At 35.7% G+C, this 21485-nt stretch overlaps 1 protein-coding gene across 2 annotated transcripts; it reads left to right on the top strand.

The window, feature by feature from the left end:
• The first annotated feature begins 3642 nt into the window (after nucleotides 1-3642).
• LOC126713013 (protein phosphatase 1 regulatory subunit INH3) lies at nucleotides 3643-13945 on the top strand. Of its 2 annotated transcripts, none has more exons than XM_050412601.1 (2): nucleotides 3643-4125; nucleotides 5570-5772. In XM_050412601.1, the coding sequence occupies exon 1, from the start codon at nucleotides 3751-3753 to the stop codon at nucleotides 4114-4116; it is 366 nt and encodes a 121-aa protein (XP_050268558.1). In that variant the 5' UTR covers nucleotides 3643-3750; the 3' UTR covers nucleotides 4117-4125; nucleotides 5570-5772. The 2 variants fall into 2 exon arrangements, with proteins under 2 accessions (XP_050268558.1, XP_050268557.1); XM_050412600.1 differs by lacking the exon at nucleotides 5570-5772 and adding an exon at nucleotides 13588-13945 and having other exon boundaries at nucleotides 3644-4125.
• The last annotated feature ends 7540 nt before the right edge of the window (nucleotides 13946-21485 follow it).

Raw genomic sequence — 21485 nt, 5'->3', positions numbered from 1 at the left:
AGAGTCTAAAGGTATGTCGGCTCCAATCAACAAGGACAAATTTGCATCTTTTTTATTTTTTATTTTTTATTTAAATTAGCCTTGCCATTGGGCTTTCATGAGGTACATTTGATTCCCAAGCCAACTGTATGATATTTGCACAATCTGGTTGAGTGGCCCATCTCTCCTTAAATCTGTGTGGTGTTTTCTTCTTTATGGTGAGCTGAGGCCGAATGTGAGTAGTAACAAGGATTGGGTTGTGGTTTGAATAGGATGCCTCTAAATGAGTGACTTGCACTTGAGTAAATTTATCCCTTCATTCAATCGTGGCACATGCCCTATCCAATCGTTCCTGCACTAAATCATCACGCCCATTAGTCCATGTAAAGATATTACCTCGGTAACCCAAATCCACCAATCCACAATGCAAGAGAGCTTCTCGAAATTGCTGCATGGGGGTCAATTGTTTAAGTAGCCCACCTTTCTTCTCTTCTAATTAAAGGATTTCATTGAAATCCCCAAGGCAGAGCCAAGGGCCAGACTGTTTGGAGTGGAGATGTTTCAGGAGTTGCCATGATTCTTACTTCCTATATTCCTCCGGCCAATCATAGAATCTTATTAATCGCCATAGGTTGGCTGGGTCATCCTTGATGAGAGCATCAATATGATTTAAGGTGAAAGTTTGAATGTGCAACTCAATCTCCTCCATCCAAAGCAGTGCTAGGCCTCCACTGCATCGAATACTAGGTACCACAAACATACATCGATAGGGTAAGTCAACTTGAATCCGCTTCATCTCTTCTAAAGATCATTTTGTTTCCATTAGAAACAAAATTTGGGAGCTTTTACAAGCACTAAGTATAAGAGTACATTTGCTTCTCATTGGTTCCCAACAGTTCCGGCTTATGAGTTTCATTGTTCTTGGCGGGGCTGCCTAGCAGCCTCCACCATTCGATTGTTGAGGTTTTCTTTTTTTTTTTCTTCCATTCTTTTTCTTCTTTTTACATTCTGGATTTCTTCTTCATCATAGACATTGACTCTGGGTTAAGCTCTCTTTGTGTTGCAGAGCTTTGGTGGCTAGGGTTTGTTTTAAAGTTTGGGGTGTGTTGAACTCTTTTCCATGTTGCATTAATTGGTGCCCCACGTAACTGACTTTGTTTTTCCATATCGGATGACTCCTCACATGGCTGTGTTATGTGAATTAATTGGTCAACATGTGGGTTTAGCTCATCATAAGTGACAGGCATGTTAATGAGTGTTGATTTCAACACATGTGAATCATTACTCTCTACAACGATAATCTCCATACCCATGATTTCCGTCTGCTTATCAATATCCCCATTAATTCTATCTGATTCCGAGATTTTCGCACCCATTAAATTCTCCTTCATTACTTTCTCACAACCATCAACTCAGTTTTCTTGAAAATACGTTGCCTGAGATTGATGCGAGTATTAAGTGTTGAGCCGTTATTCTTCCTCCCATAAATATCATTATTTCCTGCCACCTCATCATAGGAATTGATTGAAACTGTTGCTTTCTGGGGTGGTTCCGGTGTTGGTGTAGGTGGTGGCGTATTGGTTTTGGTCCGTTCTGCTCCCATATCCTTTCGACGAAAACCTGCTTCCAGCCAATCTCCATATGGTTTCTCGGCCTGCTGTGAGGTCCCCTGGTCGAACCAGTCCTTCACTTCATGGTTGAATTTACCACATTGGTAGCATAATCCCACCAATCATTCGTACTTGAAGCCAACTCGCACCAGATCACCCTCAGGATTTGCTACCTATCCCCCTCAACAATTGGCTTTTTCGGAGAGATCCCAACTCGAATTTTGATGAAACGAGCTTGATCCGATAGGAAATTCTTGTTATCCACCTCGTACACATGGCCTAAACCTTTGCCAATTTCCCATCTCGCCTTTTCATTAATCAAGTCAAAGGGTAAGCCCCACACTTGAACCCATATAGGAAGGGTTGAGAAAGTGACCGAGTTTGCCGTCATGCCCCTCTCCCATCTTTTGAGAACCAAAAGATTGTTGTTGAAACTCCAAGGGCCATTATCTAGCACCCAAGTTAATTGGCTCTTTAGCTTAAATCGGAATTGAAATAGCCCTTCCCCCACATCCACAATCCTCTGGTCATTTCCAAGTTTCCACGCAGATCGTAGTAATGCCTTTGCTGCTCTCTAGTTGTATGGTCTATTAGTTAGGAATCTACCTAACAGTGTGAGGGAACATTCTTCAATAGTCTTCTCTTTGTGGGCTAAGTTTATCTTCACTACTTCGCTCTCTTCCTCCATGGGTTGTATTTTTTGTAGCCTCTCAATGAAGTCTGAATCCATACTATGTTCCCTGAGATTCCACAGTGCCTGGGCCCCGTGGAAAGAAAAAGCTCACCTAGAGTGAGAGAGAAAAGCTCCTACGTAGAGAGGAGAAAGAATCTAGCTACAAAGTCTCAAACCTCATTCTATTGCTCCTCAGCCTCATCTCACATGGACTCAACGAATTCAGAGGAAAAATTTCATGGAGTTCTCAATTTCTCGTACATCTTAGCCCAACTTAATAACTTGATTGTTGATCTTACGTCAATGGTGAGAACCACCTTGGATTGTAGGTCCTTCCTTGTACTCTACCTCAAGATGCATAGTACTACCATAAACTTAGTGGGACCGTCCATGCTTTTGCATTAAATTGGGTCACAGGCCTTTTTAGTCACAATTGATTTCATTTCCCCCACTCCTTTTAATTTTGTGTTTTAGAATAAGAGAGACACGAGTGATAGTGAGAAAATTTTGAAAGTATAAGTCTTCTTTGCAAATCAAGTTTAACAAAATCAAGTTCAAAGTGGGATGAGTTTTTTATTTTTTTTTAATTATCATATCAACAGGTACTTTCTTAGAACTGGAATTTTGGAAAGCCAGATTTTATACTTGAAACTTGATTTTTCACAAAGTGGAGTAACAAAGTACACTACTTAAATAATTTTCATAAGTTGCTCATGAGCAAGGTACTCTTTCCTGTTTCTAGTCTTGATGGAGTATGTTTCACCAGATATTAATAATGTAGTCTTAGCTAATTTACCAGCTCATTAATAAATTTCAAGCGGGTCTTTTTTTAAATTAAAAAAAAAAAAAGTTTCATAAGAACTTGTTTGTAATTTAAAAAAAGAAAAGCAAAAATGTTTTTTAATATATATATATATATATATATATATATATATATAGGACAAAGTTTAGTTACAAAATTAGTTGTAGAATTAGACTACAATCTTACTCAATAAAATAAATATTACTACATATTTTGAAAATTTAACCGTTGAATTGCATGTTTTTTACGCTCTTAATACATATCAAATTTTGTGTCAATTTGATTTTTTTACTATATGATCTATAAATTTATTTTTTATGTATAATTTTAAACTACAAAAATTTGCAATTTAAACAATTTATTGATAATATAACTATTAATCTTCAATTTTTGTAGCTAAACTCCCAAAAAAAAAAAAAAAAAAAAAAAACAAAAACAAAAACAACGCAGAGAAAAAGACCCGATTGGGTACACTCCAACCGGATTCTTAACCAATTCAAGTCCACAACCAGCATCCTTTCTCCACCCAAATATATATATATATATATATATATATATATATATGTTTTTAAAATTTTAATTAAAAAAAAAAAAAAAAAAGCAACCAAACTGCATACAGAGAGAGGGAATCGATTTAAAAGAAAAGAAAATTCAAGAAAAGCCGAACCTTCCGGCAGTATTGTTGTATGGCGAGACCCATGAGCGCCACCGCGCGACCAACACAGTCCTCGTCACCCTCCGTGACCGTCACTACCACCGTCGCATCTCAGTCCCAACAACCACCCCATCAACAACAACAGCCACAACAATCACAACCTGAAACCCTAGTCCTCCGCCTCAACCGCAAGAAGAAGAAGGTGACTTGGAAGGAAGACACCGTGGACAACGAGTTCATGCAGAAGAAGAGCTCCAAGAAGTGCTGCATCTTCCACAAGCAGAAGCCCTTCGACGACGACGATACTGACAGCGACAGCGACCACGATCCCGATCCCGATCACGATCACGACCACAACCACGACCACGCTTCTTGTTCTTCTTCCCATCACTCATGATTCTCTCTCGTAAGTCTACGCTTTTTTTTGAAAGATTCTATTCTATGTGGCTTTGATTATGAAAAAAACGCTCCTAGGTTTTGTTAGCTAATTTGAGGATCATATTGATTGATTGATTGGTTAAACCTTTGGTTTATTTATTTATTTCTGGATTTTATGCTTGGAAATTGTCCTCGAGATCTGTGCACTTTTGTCAATTTTGTCCATTTCATGGTTCATATTTTATTTTCTGAATCTAATGGAGTACAAACTGCCAATTTATTTAAGATTTTAAATGACGTGCGAGTTTATACCCCTCTACATGTGTAAAATTTAATCTGAATTGTGAAATGGAGAGGATCCTTTTCGAATTTATCAAACTTTGTTGAGTCGGGACGAATGATGTTAGCACTCTTCCTCGATCTCATTAGAGATTGCTCATTAAATTGAGTGAAGGGGGCTCGACTCATGCATACGGGAAGTATACAAGATAAACGCCAATTAGTTATAAATGAAAATTTCAAATATCTATCAACCTGAGTAAATAAGAGAAAGAATATTGTCGCGAGGTTGAAATCCATTTGAATAACCAAGTTGGTTTGGTTAATAAGGAATAAGTTGTTGAAAGATTGGAGACGAAGGAGCTGGTTGAGTTGATCAGTGGGATTGGTTAGGTACGTTTCAGAAATGTGCTTTCCCCTCCTGTCTGATCACTCAATGTGTAGATTTCTATCCTTGATTGTTCATCCCAAATATATTGGCTCTTATTTTTTTAGCATGAATCCACTTATTAACTTGTTTTTTTCTATTCCTACTTTGTTCACTTGTTTACTGTATCTAGGCAGTTTTTTCCTTTAGCAACTTTAGACTCACTGATGTTGCTAAGCTGCTGGAAATTTATCAAAATCAATTTCTATCATTCTTATTGCTAAGCTGCTGGAAATTTGTTCACTTGGAATAAAGCCTTTATTCCAAGGACTATGACTCTAAATAGCATATTCCTAGAATGATCAGGATTACTAATAACAAAGAAAAAAAAAACTTAAATAATAAGACTCGTGGCCTTTGGTACAGCCTAGGACAGCCCTTCAAAAAATTTGAAAATTACTAAATTTTCCTTCTTCTAGTAAACTTAATTAAAACTATATTTTTAACCTAAAGACCTTAATATTAAGACATTAATAACAAAAGTATTATTAGAGCTATGCAAGATTGGGAGTCGGAGCTTTTTTTTTTGGGGGGGGGGGGGGGGGTTGTTTATGGATTTAATCTACTTGATTCCTGTGAGAAGGAATGGGAAGGATAAGTTCTTTTGGAGGTCAGCTTAAACATGGAGGGTTTGAGGTTGGCAGATACTATTGGTCTTTGATTTGTACTACTGATATGTATTTAGAGGTCAAAGGTGCTGCCAAGAGTTGGTTTCTTTACATGGACAGCAGCTTTGGGTAAAATATTGATGATAAATAATTTGCAGAAAAGGAGCTTGCTTGTGTAGACTGGTGTTATATGTGTGAATGTGATGGGGAGACTATGGGCCATTCACTCCTTCACTGTCTCATATAGCTACAAAGTTGTGGTCCATGGTGTTCTTGTTTGGAGTTTTTTGGGTTATGCTGAAGAGTGTTGTGGCGTTACTAGCTTCTTGGCAAGGTTGGTGTGGCCATCATCAAAATATAGCTATTTAGAAAGCCATTCGTGTTGTTTGATGTGGTGCATTTGGTGGGAACACAATGCTCAAAGTTTTCAGGATTGTGAATGGATGATCCATAAGCTTAAGCTTTTTCTTTTCAAAACTTTTTTTGATTGGATGTTAACTTTTGGCTCTTTCTCTATATGTACTCTTTTTTAATATGCTTAATCTTTGTATCTTGAGAGCATGATTTTCTTGTTCCCATGTATACTCTGTGTACTTGAGCTATTTCTTTCATCAATAAGAATGTTATTTATTAAAAAAAAAAAAAACTCAATAATAGCAAAAGTAACCTATGAAAGTTGCCAAGAAAGTCCCACATCATAACTAAACCACAAAAATTTTGAATCCTTAGGTATTTGATCTTTTACTTCGTCAAACTCTTTATTATCTGCAACTCTGCGCAACAATGGTGCTTTTTGTGAATCAAGACAAAGCTGTAACATTTGCAATGCAAATTTCTCACATTGATTTTGTAATTACAAGTGATTTAATGATGGGATGGAATGCAAGGCTTCTTTGTTCTTAATACTACCAACAGTGATTCAGGAGTCGATGTAAGTGTCACGTCAAAATTCTTAATTCTTCAATACTTCAAAACTTGAGGCCTAGTTTTCTCCAACCAGGGGAGAATGATGTGGGAAGCACAAAGAAGATTCTATTTTGAACCCTAGATGATTCGATAGTTACAACGGGGGAGGGGAGATTTGAACCCTAGATGTCTTTGTTGGAAACAGTTGAGCTACAAGGCTCTTGGAAAAGTTCTTATTCCCAAGTTCTATTATGGTTAGATTTATTAATTTATTTATTTTTAATATAGATGTAATGCTTTCAATTCAAAGAGTATGAATTCGAATAGAATAAAATGGAGGAAAAGATTACATATGATCAACCCTAACTAATCCGTTGAGGATCCATAGCTGACCCCAAAATTTTGGGACTAAGGCTTTATTGTTGGGATGCTTTCAATTCAATAGAGAATAATTTGTTAACAATTATGCTTGAGGTTATGTGTAATGTGATTCTTCTTGGAGGTGTGATGGTAGGAAAATCCTAGGTGTGATGTTAGGCAAAACTATATGTACTTCATGTAACCTTCTTCTCCTGTTGAAATTCTTGCTACTGGATATTGATTTATCTCCTTTAGAACCCTAAAACTTGTTGGGTAAAAATGCTATCACAACCTATGCTAATATTGAAACCCACAAACTAGAACTGGTACAATGCCCAATTTAATGTTCACAGCACCTAGAACACCCAGTTCAAAATTTGATTTTTCTTCACTGTTTCACCTCCAAAGCCTACCTTTCCCTTATACCATCTCCAAAGCCTACTCTTCCCTCGTACCACCTCCAAAGACTACCCTTCCCTTATACTGTTAGAAACTCCTATCTTTTTTAAGCTTGTTCCACCAAAAACCCTAGCTGTAGCTATCCCAAACTCCTCCAAATCTCTGTTGCTAGATAAAATTCTGCAATCTATTTGGTATAAGGGCTTTTTCAAAAAATATTTGGTATAAGAGCTTTTGTTATAGCTCAATTTTGTATTAGAGCTGAAGATCTTATCTAATTTCTTTTTAATAGATTTATGGAGGAGTTGAATTGCCATGATAATGAGGATGAGGCCCATTTAACTATGGCATTATAGACTTAAATGATTTTAGAAGCGGATGAAGCTGATAATTCTCTTCTCTATCCTTAGGCCTATTCTTGGTACACTTGAACAAGAGGATGAATATTCGACTTGTAACTCTTTATTTCAAGCTTTTGTTTGTTGTGGAGATCTCCAAACTAAACAGCTTATTATTGATGGTGCAAGTTACTTTTAAAGCAATCATTGATGGTGGAACTGTTGTTGGTGTTGCCAGCAAAGAGTTTAATGATAAACAAGATTAAATACCAACAACTCTAGAATTGTGGTCTAGTTTTGATGTGAGGCCTTCTTGGCACCTTCCTTAGGCTACTTTTGTTATTATTGAGTCTTAATATTATTTTCATTAGATTAGAAAATTACTGGTGCAGCTTCAATTAGGTTTTTCTAAAACTAGGGTTAATTTTGTCATTCTTGGAGTTTATGGAATGTGCTGTAATGGGCTGTCCCAAAAGCCATATTGTTTTAGGTTTTTAGTCTTTTTTCTATTTGTTTTAAAAGTTCTTAAGTACTTTTCTAATTGTCTTTGTTATCAGGAGTCAGCTTATTTTAAAATTTGAGGCTCTTATTGCCTTCTTCTTCTTAACTATGATTGCCTATTGTTTTACTTTTGTTTGTTTCTTGTTCTATACACTGTTTGACACCAACCAGCTCTCAAATCCATTCAAGATTCAAGCTTTATATTACGTAACAGGTAACCCTACCTAAATCCTTAATTTTAACATCAAACCTTTTTAAAAAAACCCTTCAAGATCTCATCAAGAATCCTAATTTAGTGCTGAACTTCCAAAGATCCTACAGTCAGCACCTACATTCAACTGCCTCAAGCTTTCAACCAAACTCATGAAACCATTCAAAGTGGTTTGGATAGAGTGGTATTTCTATTTGTCATTGAGTTTTTTCTTGTTCCTATTCTCAGAGCGTTCAGCAACTTCGTAATTGTTTTGAAATACATGATTTTTTTTTTTTTTTTTTGATAGGTAAACAGAAATCTATTATAAATGAGAAAAAAGGAAAAGTACAAGTTGTTCATGATGATGAACAACAAGAAAAAAAAGAACAAACAGCACAACAAAAAGAGAAATCAGGAAACTAAGCTAAGGGAAGCCATAAACTCAGAGAGAGTAGAGCAATTCGTAAAACCCTAATCTCGGTTTGGCAATTTTTTATTATTAATAATATTCTTACGTTATTTATCAAAAAAAAAATCCATAAAACCCTAACAACGAGACCACTCAAATAGACTACGTTGGCATAACACCTTGAGCTCATCCAACCTCTTCTCATTATCCTCAAAGGAACGACGATTTCGTTCCAACCACACAATCCACATTAAGCATCCTGGAACCAAATTCCAAATATCCGAATTAAGATTCCCAAGCCACTGATGCCAACAAGATAACAAACCCACCACTGATCCTGGCATAATCCAATGAATACCAAAAGCCTGAATCATAAAAGTCCATAGGGAATGAGTAACAGGACAATGAAGGAGAAGGTGGTCTACCGACTTCCCATCACAACAACACATACAACACCAAGAAGCCAAAGGGTGACCCCTAAGCATTAGATTATCCAAAGTGAGGATCCGACTATGAGCAGCAGTCCACAAAAAGAACACCACTCGCCTAGGAATCTTTGGTTTCCAAACACCCTTCCAAGGAAACAAAGAATTCGAAGCACCCCGAATCGCATGGTAATAAGACCGTGTGTCAAACTTACCATCACCTTTTAGCCACCAACAAAGGGTATCCCTCCTATCACCCCAAGGAATATGAGATTGGATAAGCTGGAGAAGAGAATAAGATGCAGTTAACTCCCAATCTTCAAAAGCTCTATAAAACCTTAAATCCCAAACTCTAACAGTACCCCCTTCTGGAAACCACAAAACCTCAGAGATACAAGCATCCTTAGCCGCTGAACCCACAAAAAGCTCAGGATAGAGATCTTTTAGAGTATTATCACCAATCCACCTATCATGCCAAAAGCGGATACGAGTGCCTTCACCTACTACAAAAGACAGATGCTTAGAGAAGCTCACCCACCCTTCATTGATGCTTCTCCATAGGCCACACCCATGAGTCCTCCTGCACACTTTAGTACACCACCCCCCCTTGACCCTCACCATATTTTGTGGAGATGACTCGCCGCCAAAGGTGGGTAATTTCATGACAATTTCTCCACAACCATTTTCCTAATAAAGCTTGATTAAAAGACACCGCACTTCTTATCCCCAAACCACCCATCTCGACGGGTAAACACACCTTTTCCCAAGCCACCAAAGGATATTTGAAACTCCCCTCAGAAGATCCCCAAAGAAAATTCCTCTAAATACATTCCATTCTAGCAGCCACAGATTTATGAATAGTAAAATGAGATAAAAAGTACGTTGGGAGGCTTGAGAGCGTACTCTTTATTAACATAAGTCTACCACCCTTAGATAAATAGAGACGCTTTCACCCAGATAGCTTCTTCTCCATTTTCTCCAAAATAGGATTCCAAATCGAAGCAGTCTTAAAAGAAGTCCCCAACGGCATCCCCAAATATTTCATAGGCAAACTTCCCACTCTACATTGAAGAATATTAGCCAGTGCATCTAGGTTATTCACCTCCCCAACAGGGACAATCTCACTTTTCCTAACATTGACCTTCAAGCCCGTAAAAGCCTGAAAACAACACAACACCAACCTAATGGACAGTAGCTGTTCCCTAGAGGCATCACAAAATAAAATAGTGTCATTAGCAACTAATAGATGGGAGATACGCACACCAACAGAGTTCACAGAGCCCACATGAAACCCCCGAATAAGATTACACTCCTCTGTCTTCTTCAAAAGTCTACTTAAAACCTCCATTATCAAAAGAAACAAAAGCGGAGATAGTGGATCCCCTTGTCTCAATCCACGAGAACTACCAAAGAAACCTTCCGGGGAGCCATTTACCAGGACTGAAGAACGGACAGAAGCAATACAAGCCTTGATCCACCCCCTCCATTTCAACCCAAAACCCATCCGGCCCAACAAATAAAACAAGGCCTCCCAGTTCACATGGTCGTATGCTTTTTCAATATCAAGCTTGCAAACCACACCCGGTATTCTGCTCTTCAACCTGCTATCCAGGCATTCATTTGCAATAAGCACTGAATCCAGGATCTGCCTTCCGCCAACAAATGAATTTTGAGACTCAGAGATAAGATTATCCAAAACCGCCCTCAACCTATTAGCCAACACCTTGGATAGCAACTTGTACACACTACCCACCAAACTAATGGGGCGAAAGTCCTTAAATGTTAACAGCATTATGCTTCTTGGGAATTAAAGTGAGAAACGAAGCATTCATAGACCGTTCAAACACAGAGTGCCGATGAAAGTAATCAAAGAAATCCATGACATCCTTTTCCACAACACTCCAACATTTGTGAAAAAAAGCCATGGTGAAGCCATCAGGACCAGGGGCTTTATCACCCTCCATCTCCCTTAATACCTGGATGACTTTCTCCTTCGAGAACTCCTTCTCTAAGGATAACCTCTCTACCTCTCCAATGCATGCAAAATCTAACCCATCCATAGTAGGACGCCACACCTCATTTTCCTCAAACAACCCTTGGTAGAAGAGAACTAACTGAGAGCGCACATCAGCCTCATCCTCATAAAGAACACCATCCACCTCTAACCTCTTAATTAGATTAGCATTTCTATGGGAATTTGCTAATTTATGAAAGAAACGAGTATTATTATCTCCCTTCTTCACAAACAAAGCACGAGACTTTTGTCTCCAGAAAATTTCCTCAAGAGAAGCCAAATGTTCTATGTCCCCTTTGAGCTGAATGTGACGGATCTGATCCTCATTCGATAGACCCACCGACTCCTCTCTTGCATCAAAACCCAAAAGTTCTATGTCCCCATTGCGGAGAAGATGGAACAAATATCGAGAATCACCAAAGACTGCTGCTGAAAAAGGGGCAAAATATGCTTAAGGATGTTGCTGAAATGCTAGATCAGCAATAATAGCAAGAGGAAAACCATAAACTGAGGACTGGAATAGGAAAGCAGCAAGATGAATGTCCAATATAGCTTATTATAATAAAGGGACCTAGACTTGTTTAGCAAAGAGAAATTTTAATAAAGAACCAAACATGTTACACATCTCTCTAGGAGGTGGAGAAGCGTAATTTGGAATTTCTTCCTATGGTTCAAGCTAAAGCAATGTTAGTCATGGACGTGGATGAAAGGACCATTTTGAAAATGGAATCAAACTTTGTAGACCAAAATGAAAATTCTCAAACTTAAGGGACCAAATGAAAACAATCCCAAACATTAAGGTTCAAAAGTGTAGCTTAGTCTTATTAGCATTACTATTGATTTTTTAATTTTTGGGTTTCTAATAGTTATCTAGATTGGTCTTAGTAATCAAAGTCCTGCGAGTCCAGGCCTTACTAAGGTTTTGTGTAGTTTTTTATAATATTGATACACTTTCAAGTCAATAAAGAACAATTTTTTAAGGAGAATTTGGCCGCAATTGTGCTTTAGGGTTTGTGTGATGCAATCCTTATTTGAGCTGTGATGCTGAGGAAATCCATGGTGCTATGTTTAGCAACATCTAGGTGTGATGTCCAGACATTGATTTAATTTTTTAATACTATTTAATTTTATCTGTTTGAATGTAGCGACCAGACATTGATTTCTCACTTTTGGAACCCTAAAAATCATGGGATCAACACCTTAACACAACCCACCTTTTATTAGTTTCAAAACCCCCCAAACCAGATCTGATACAGATCCTGATTGACTGATCAGTGTCGTCACAGCACCCAGAAAGCAGTTTCAAAACTTGAGTCTTTTTCGTTGTATCACCTCCTAGTCCTTCTCTTTCCTTATAACATTGGAAACCCTATATTCCCTAATATTTTCCCCCTTTTTTCTCCGAAATATCCTGGTCCTTTCTATCCCAAATCCCTAGAAACTTATGTTTCTGGATAAAATCCTAGAACTGATTTAGTATAACGGCTTTGGTGACTGCCTAAGGGAAAAACTTTGAATTTTTCCTGCAAGATTGAATTGGCAAGCAGGTCACAGCCACAGTAGTGGGCCTCATGATAATTTTCAAAGCCAAACCATGCAGGGAAATTTACTGATTGTACCTCAAAATCATCAGATCTACTTTTGGGTGATTTACTCGGGGCATCCCTTGGGATTTTCTCTAGGGCAGAATTAATGTGCAAACTTGAGTGTGCTGCTTACATTTGATAATGAGATGGCATGAGACCATGATCTTTTAATGAGCCAGATTACTTTTGATTTGATCTCAAATGTACCGTCGTTGCTGGACCCTTTCATTTACCTGAATGAGATCAATGGATGACCAATTGGTATGCTTATCAGATTTGTTGGCTGGCATGTTGTCATTGGTTCTTTGTGAAGATATAACTGAATGAAGCAAGGATATTTGGATGGATTATTGTTGTGTAACAGAATATGTCGTCGCCTGCTTTTAAACTGACCAATTTTTCTAAATGGCTCCACTAGATTATTTGGATGTCCATCATCTGTAGTGAAATATGTTGGAAGAAAAACTTAAAATAATATATTGATGGAAAACGGGCTTCAAGTTACCCCTATCTAGTTGCTTAATGGTAGATGTAGGTCCAAGAAGTGAACTCTTCATCAGAAACTCGTATTTGAAAGAGCTTTGTCACATTTGAATTGGGAAATTAATATGGAAGTCAATTGGCACGGTCTGCGGCAAGATGTAAGGAAATGTGGGATACTGCCACCAAGAGCTTGGTTTGGGGGCATTTTTTATTGAACAGCTCTTGAACTCTTGGACCTACCATTCTGCCATTTTTGCTTACCAAAGTAAATTAGTATCTTTGCACAATGACAACTTTCATAACCCTTATCGACAGCTGCGGTTATATGCAAAAATAAAAAAATAACAACAATGAGAATCATCATAGTTATAAAATCAGAATAAGCTGAGTTTTAAATATTGAAAGGAGAGTTTTGTATATGAGAATTTATAGGAGACCAGAGTCTGTCTATTTTTGTGACAGACTTCATCTGAGTTGTGGCATTTTTGTTTCCTAGAAAATGAGTTGGTTTCTGTATATCCTTGTGTTTATGTTGTTTCATTGTATTTTCTTTTACTTCCAGTTTTGCAGTCACTTGACAAAGGTCTGAAGGAAATATTTGTGGAAGGTTCCCTCCTCAGCCATGCAGGACTCAGGTGATGGTTTTGTTTTAAGAACTACTCTAATTACAACCAGTGGTTCCGAGGACTGAAATCAACCATAACAGTGAACTAACTGAGAAAATCAAGATGAGAATTTTTTCTTGTGCAGAAAAAGTATACTCTTCCTTGTAACACATTTCCACCTTTATGTAAGTGGGGCATTCATCGTCAGTCTTGATTTTATTGGCTATTTCATTCCTTTCTTTATCCATAACTCTAATAAGCAGGTAAAAGTAAAACCAGTAAATATCATGGATTGCTGTTTATTTTTTTCTATCATCCATTGATTTCAAGTTGTTTTCTGTGAGTTAAATTCTCAATTTGTTGCAGTTTTTTAAAGAAAAAAGTTGTTTGGGGGCCCAGGGCCCTTCTAAAAACTCTAGATGGTTAATGAGTTATGGGCTACCTGTAATCCTCAAGCAGTGATCTGCGGTTACCTTAGATGTGTGTCATCATCTTTCTTTTTTCTTTTTAGTTGCTGCTGCGTCAGAATACATGATTAAATTGAGGCTCTCTGATTTACCTCTATTTATGTAGATTTAGGATTTTTTTTTTTTTTCTTTTTTTGAGAGGATAGATTTAGGAAGTTAGATAGGTTAGTTACTGTTTCTCAAAAAAAAAAAAGATAGGTTAGTTACTGTTGTTTTGATAGACATAGGAAATTGGAATATTAGGGGTTTAATGATGAATAATTTATGAGAAATGCTAACGAGTACTCTTAGGACACTGGTTAAAAATCTAGTTAAAGAAAATTTTTATGGGAAAAGAAAAAAAAGCAATTAATGTTTTGATAGCTTTTTTCATTTCCCATAAAAGTGATGTCAAAACTTTCTTTAACTGGATTCTTATCCAATGCCCTAAGGGCACTCATTAGCATGATCCATAATTTATTAGAACTTTTATTGAGAGGTTTAGTTGAAAAGCACATGCTTTTAATGTTGTTTTGATAGACACAGGAAATTGGAATATTAGGGGTTTAATGATGAATCATTTATTAGAACTTTTATTGAGAGGTTTAGTCGAAAAGCACATGCTTTTAATGTTGTTTTGATAGACATAGGAAATTGGAATATTAGGGGTTTAATGATGAATCATTTATTAGAACTTTTATTGAGAGGTTTTGTCTAAAAGCACATGCGTTAAAGGTTAAGCTGCGTAGTATTTATGAAATCAAATTCAGGGTAAGCTGTTCACTTGAGCTCAGGATTTGTCTATGGTAGGGATTAGTTATGTAAAAGAGGTTATTTTTTAGGGTAGATTACATTTTTGCTCCTTAACCTTTATACTATGTCAATTTGGTCTTTAACTTTTAAATATTGTGTCAATATGGTCCCTGCTATATAAAGTATTGATGGAAAATGCTAACGTGGATAACCGCCCAAATAAAATATTATTTTTCTGCCTCATCAATGACATGTGTACTGCCACGTCATATTACATTTTAGAAAAAGAAAAAAAAAAAAGCAATACTACTCGGTAACTCAGCACTTGAGGATCTAAATCTCAAATAAAACCCAATCTTTGTTACCACCCACAACCCAGAGCTTCATGTCTTGGTCAAGAGTGAAAGGGTGAGGCCTGAAGTTTGGCAACAGTGACGCCCAAAGATGAGGAGCGGCGGCGAGGAGCGGCATTGAGGTTGTTCCGGTTCCTCTATTGGCTTGATGGTATACTCTCTCTCAGTTGAAATGGTTCATTGAATTTGTTCATTTGAATTAGTGTTTTGGAGGCTTGGTTGAGATCTGTTGAAAGCTGGACTTTGCAATAGTGGCGGTATGGCAGCTTAAGTTTGTAGGGGGTGATTGGTTTTCTGGTGATTCCAAAAGTAGTATAATCTCTAGGCTTTAATTTTATAGGTGGGATTAATTGTTTGGTTGGGCTTTGTCGTGGGATTAATTGTTCAGATGCTCTATGCCCAATTTGTGGTCAGTAGTATTTTTATCATTTGGTATCAAATGGATTATGCGTAGGGGTGGCAAATGGGCAGATTTGGGTGGGTTTGGGGTGGACATAATTGGGTTGGGTATATAAAACTCATTTATCCATTAAAATCCATTTAATTAATTGCTTCTAACTCAAATCCAACCCAACCCAATTATTATGGGTAAACTCCAATCTACTCAATTACTCAATTATCAAAATTACCAAAATGCCACTAAAGTGAAAATGATCAAAGTTCTCTAAAATCTTCAAAAAAATGACCAAAATACCCCTAAATCTAAAATGACCAAAATACCCCCAAAACTCAAAAAATGACCAAAATACTATTGAAACCTAAAAAATGACCAAAACACCCTCGAAACCTAAAAATTACCAAAATACCCCAGAAATCCAAAAAATGACCAAAATACCCCTTGAAACCCAAAAAATGACCCCCGAAACCAAAAAAATAACCAAAATACCCCCGAAACCCAAAAAATGACCAAAATACTCCTGAAACCCAAAAAATTACCAAAATACTCTTGAAACCCAAAAAATGACCAAAATACTCCCGAAACCTCTAAAATGACAAAAATGCCTCTTAAACCTATAAGTCGATAAAAATATACCCTAAACCTAAAAAATTACCCAAATCCCCCCTAAAACTAAAAAATGACCAAAATACCCCCTAAACCTAAAAATGACTAAGATACCTCAGAAACCTAAAGAATGATTGAAATATCCCTAAAACTTAAAAAGTTATTAAACGACCTCCAAAACCTAGAAAATTACAAAAAATGACCCAAAAATTTAAAAGTTAATGAAACACCCCTAAAACCTAAAAAATTAGTGACATTCCCTCAAAACCTACAAAATGACTGAAATACTCTTAGAACCTTTAATTTAACGAAAATAGCCTCGAAACATCCAAAATACCCCAAACCCCTACTTTGGTAATTTTAGAGGCTTCGGGTGTATTTTGTCCATCTTATAGGATTAGTGGTATATTGGTCATTTTAGATATTTTGACAGGTATTTTAGTCGTTTTTATAGGTTTAGAGGTATTTTGGTCGTTTTAGGGGTTTCAGGGTATTTTTGTTAATTTTAGAGGTTTCAGGTTGTTTGTGGCCATTTTAGAGGTTTTGGGTTTATTTGGGTCATTTCAAAGGTTTAGGGGTATTTTCGTCACTTTATAGGTGAGGGTATTTTGGTCATTTTTTAGGTTTCATGAGTATTCTGGTAATTTTTTAGGTTTAGGGGGTATTTTGGTCATTTTTAGGTTTCTAGACTATTTTGATTATTTTTTAGGTTTCGATGGTATTTTTGTCATTTTTTAGGTTTCGGGGGTATTTTGGTCATTTTTAGGTTTTGGGGTTATTTTGGCCATTTTTTAGGTTTTAGAGGGATTTTGGTCATTTTTAGGTTTCGGGGGGTATTTTGGTAATTTTTTGAGTTTGGGGGGTATTTTGGTAATTTTTTGGGTTTTGGGGGGTATTTTGGTCATTATAAGGTTTTGGGGGGTATTTTTGGTAATTTTTAGGTTTTGGGGGGTATTTTGGTAATTTTTAGGTTTTGGGGGTATATTTGGTAATTTTTAGGTTTTGGGGAGTATTTTGGTCATTTTTTGGGTTTCGGGGGTATTTTGGTCAGTTTGTAGGTTTTGGGGTTATTTTAGTAATTTTTAGGTTTTTGGGGTATTTTGGTCATTTTGTAGGTTTTGGGGTAATTTTGGTAATTTTTAGGTTTTGGGGGTATTTTGGTCATTTTTTTGGTTTTGGGGGTATTTTGGTCATTTTTAGGTTTTGGGGGGTATTTTTGGTAATTTTTAGGTTTTGGGGGGTATTTTGGTGATTTTTTGGGTTTCGGGGGTATTTTGGTCGTTTTTGGGTTATTTTGTTCATTTTTTGGGTTTTGGGGTTATTTTGGTAATTTTAAGGTTTCGATGGTATTTTGGTCATTTTTGGGTTTTGGGGGGTATTTTGGTCATTTTTTGGGTTTCGAGTGATATTTTGGTCATTTTATGGGTTTCGAGGGTATTTTGGTCATTTTGTAGGTTTTGGGGTTATTTTGGTAATTTTTAGGTTTTGGGAGTATTTTTGTCATTTTTTAGGTTTAAGGGGTATTTTTGTCTTTTTTTAGGTTTTAGGGGTATTTTGGTCATTTTTAGGTTTAGGTGTTATTTTGGTCATTTTTTAGGTTGATGGGGTATTTTGGTAATTTTAGTGTTTTTGGGGCATTTTAGAGTTGAGTGATTTGCAGAAATGATAGTTGGATCATAATTGGGTCTAATTAGGTACCCAATTAAAACCCAATAAACATTAATGTTAATTAGGTTTAATTGGGTTAATACCCATTTAACCCAATTAATAATTGGGTGGGTTTGGGTCTCATTTAAGTAGGCGGGTTTGGGTAGGCAAATGGGTTTGGGTTGATTTTGCCACCCCTATTATGCCAATGAGGTGTTTGAGTCGCTTCTTTGTTTGAAATGGGTGTTTGGCTGATAGAATAGCACAAGGGTTTGGAATGTGGTGTTGTTTTACCTCGCATAGATGATTTGGTATGAAAGGAAATTTGATGGGATTAAGCTTCCCTTTGATAGGACCTATTCTATTTGTTCTTTGGTTTAGTGGACATTTGCAGATGGCAGCATACCTTTCTTCCTAGTGAAAAATGTTGAACCTTTTGTCTTTGTAATTTGTTACTTTTGAGAGGAAACAATACGCTTTTCGTGTATTTTAATTGTTCCTTCTACTTTAAAAAATTCTTACAATTAGAAAAGCGAAATTGATTAAGGACTCTATACTAATTTCAGGGGAACATTACTTCCTTTTTTATATATATAATATTTTAAGCTAATATAACTTGATAGTACAAGTGTCGGTTGACATGGCAGTACAGGTGTTAGTTGACATGGCAAAAAAATAATATTTTATTTGGGCCATTAGCACTACTCACAACTAGTTGTGAGCAGTGGACAATCATTTTTGCATGTATCTACTATTTTTTATTTTTTATTTTTTTTTCTATAACCCATATTCCCAATTACAAAACGCCATTGTGCTTTTTTGGGGCCAAAAAGCTTAACCAAAACCAAACGGGCACATAATCAAGCACTTTGATAAATTGAGGTAAAAGTTGTATCTGTAAACTTTTTGCTTTGAAATATCATGGACTAAAAAGGGCTCAACCGTATATTTTAGAAAGAAAATTATGAAAATAATTGCATGCATACTTACAAAGTTCATTTCATTGCTCAATTTGTCCATCCAATAGGAAACAAGGACACATGGGTAGATTATAGGCAGTACAACAATCTAAATAATTGCATGCATACTTACAAAGTTCATTTCATTGCTCAATTTGTCCATCCAATGGGAAACAGGGACACATGGGTAGATTATAGGCAGTACAACAATCTAAATAATTGCATGCATACTTACAAAGTTCATTTCATTGCTCAATTTGTCCATTCAATAGGAAACAGGGACACATGGGTAGACAACCATCTATTGAACTATAATTCCTATTCGAATACAAATTTTGTCATAATTTTTACCATAATTTGCTTAAGTGGTTTGCTAAGTAGTATTTTAACTTTTTTTTTTCTTCAACCACTCATAGTCAACTACTTTAACAAATTATAGTAAAAGTTGTATCCCTAACCTTTATCTTTGAAATATCATGAAATCAAGGCTAAGGCTAGCCCTACGCCGAGGGTCCCCTACTAGAGAAAGGCCCCCCTAGATGTGGGGCCAATAAGCGATCTAAAAAAATAAAAAAAAATTTAGTTGAACATTTTTTTTTCCTCCACTTTTAAGGAGAGTAATGTTAGGTTTATTACAAGTTTATAACGTAAAGTTCACAAACTAATGTGCCACCAATTACCCAAACACATTTCAAATTCATTTATTAAGTAGTTGAACTAATCACATACATTGTTGCCATATCAATTTATAAATTTTATGTAATAAAATTTGTATTACCTTTAGCATTTTCCTTTAAAAATGCTCAAAAATTAATTAATGCCAGAATTACTACAAATATTATCACATATGTCTTACAAATTGTTATGTCATCAATAATAATAAGCAATTCAAAAATTAAATTATTATATTGTTGAGGTGCTACCAATCACTTCTTTTCCAATCAATTTTTTTTTTTTTAACTGGTGACAATTGACACGATTATAAGACTATGTGCTAAAATTTATAGTATTTCTATCATCACTCAAATGCTTTAATCCTATATAAAAAGAAGAATAAAAAAAGAATAAAGGTAAGAATAATGATTTTTTTTAAAAGTATAGTACAACATTAATTAAATTGAAGATTAATAAATAAATATTATTTTAAGTGATATTTAAATACACATAAACTCATTTATGGTTTTTGCCTTAGCCTCAACTTGAATTGGTCAAAGGGCTCAGCGGTATATTTTAGCAAAGAAGAAAATTATCAAAATAATTTCATGAATACTTACAAAGTTCATTGCATAATTTGTCCATGCAATAAGAAACATGGACGACGGCCTAGATTACAGGCAGTACAACTATCTACTGAACTAGACAAAACTTCCAAAGAAACAAAAATAGCTCTTCCAGTACTACACCATTGAAAATCAAAATAGTTCTTCCCCTTACTACATCATTTGTCACAATTTGTTGAAGTGGTTGACTGTAAATAGTATACAATCATTTTTATAAGAATTTGTAACTTTTTCTCTACCATTTTTGTTTCCAAAGAGTTATAATTGATAAATAAATAATTTTCAAATTATCATTTAAATACTAACATTTCACATAAATTATATTTCACCACAAAACAAAAAATAAAATTAGGAGATATTACCTCGTTGGTGCTTAAAGTGCATCTCATCTCATAACATAACAAATAATTCACCATCAATTCATGAGTTTTTAGGTGGCAAAGTTGAGACATAGATCATGTCACTATTGTGAGACAATAGACACCGTCTATTGATTTATCCGATGTAGTAGACAAATAATTTATGCACACTGTCCGTAGGATATAACAACCAAGCCACTTTATTGATTATCCTTACAAGCCTACACCACTTGTAGAAAATGAAGTTCTCAAAATAGTACTTTCTTTTACCCAAAAACATAGTGAAGTGGGAATATATATTTTTCCTCAAAAAAAGGAAACTGACTGAACAAGATTTTTTTTTGAGAAGTTTTTGTTACGTGAAAAGTCTTTAACCAAAATTGATCTTTTTCTCTACATCTCATTTTGGCTGGATATAGAAATCTATATAAAGTAAAGAATCCATACCAATTAAAACACATTTAACGAGATATACGTTAGAAAGAAATTCTCATGTTTATTACTTCGATTCTTTCAATATTGTAAGAAAGAAACATATCAGATTAGCAGCTTAGAAAACGTTTGAGTTTAAAAGAAAACATTTAATAAGGAAGTACATCGAGAGAACCAATGTTTGGAAATTTTTGCTAATCAATATGCATTAAATTGGCCTACTCATAATAGGAAAGACATCAAAGAGGAAAGAAAGCCGAATTCTATTAAAACACTAAAAAATATTGTAAATAAAAATATTCTAACAATTCACATTCAAACCACGACAAAATTATAGCAAGATTTGTGGTAAAAAAGAAAAAGAAAAAAAAGAGTGAAAGCTCCAAAATCTTAATCACGTTTCATATGAAACTATAGCACCAAGTCAAAACAATCAGCCCTACCAATGTTTGTCAAGATCAGAAGACGGCTGGACAGAACAAGAAAATAAAAGGCCATTGTCAATACTTTGGAAGTTTTAGAAAATGTAGCATCACTTTGATAGTTTACACGCAAAAACAAACAATAAATAAATAAATGATAGGGCACTAACAAAAATATAAAAGAAGCGTAATGGAACATAC

The sequence above is a fragment of the Quercus robur genome, chromosome 2, assembly GCF_932294415.1.
Source record: "Quercus robur chromosome 2, dhQueRobu3.1, whole genome shotgun sequence".
Lineage (NCBI taxonomy): Eukaryota > Viridiplantae > Streptophyta > Magnoliopsida > Fagales > Fagaceae > Quercus > Quercus robur.
Note: the sequence above shows the minus strand (reverse complement) of the source record. Positions and strands in the feature narration are given on the sequence as shown.

Excerpts from the sequence above, each read along its gene's own strand:
- LOC126713013 (XM_050412600.1), top strand. The coding sequence starts at position 3,751 with ATGGCGAGACCCATGAGCGCCACCGCGCGACCAACACAGTCCTCGTCA.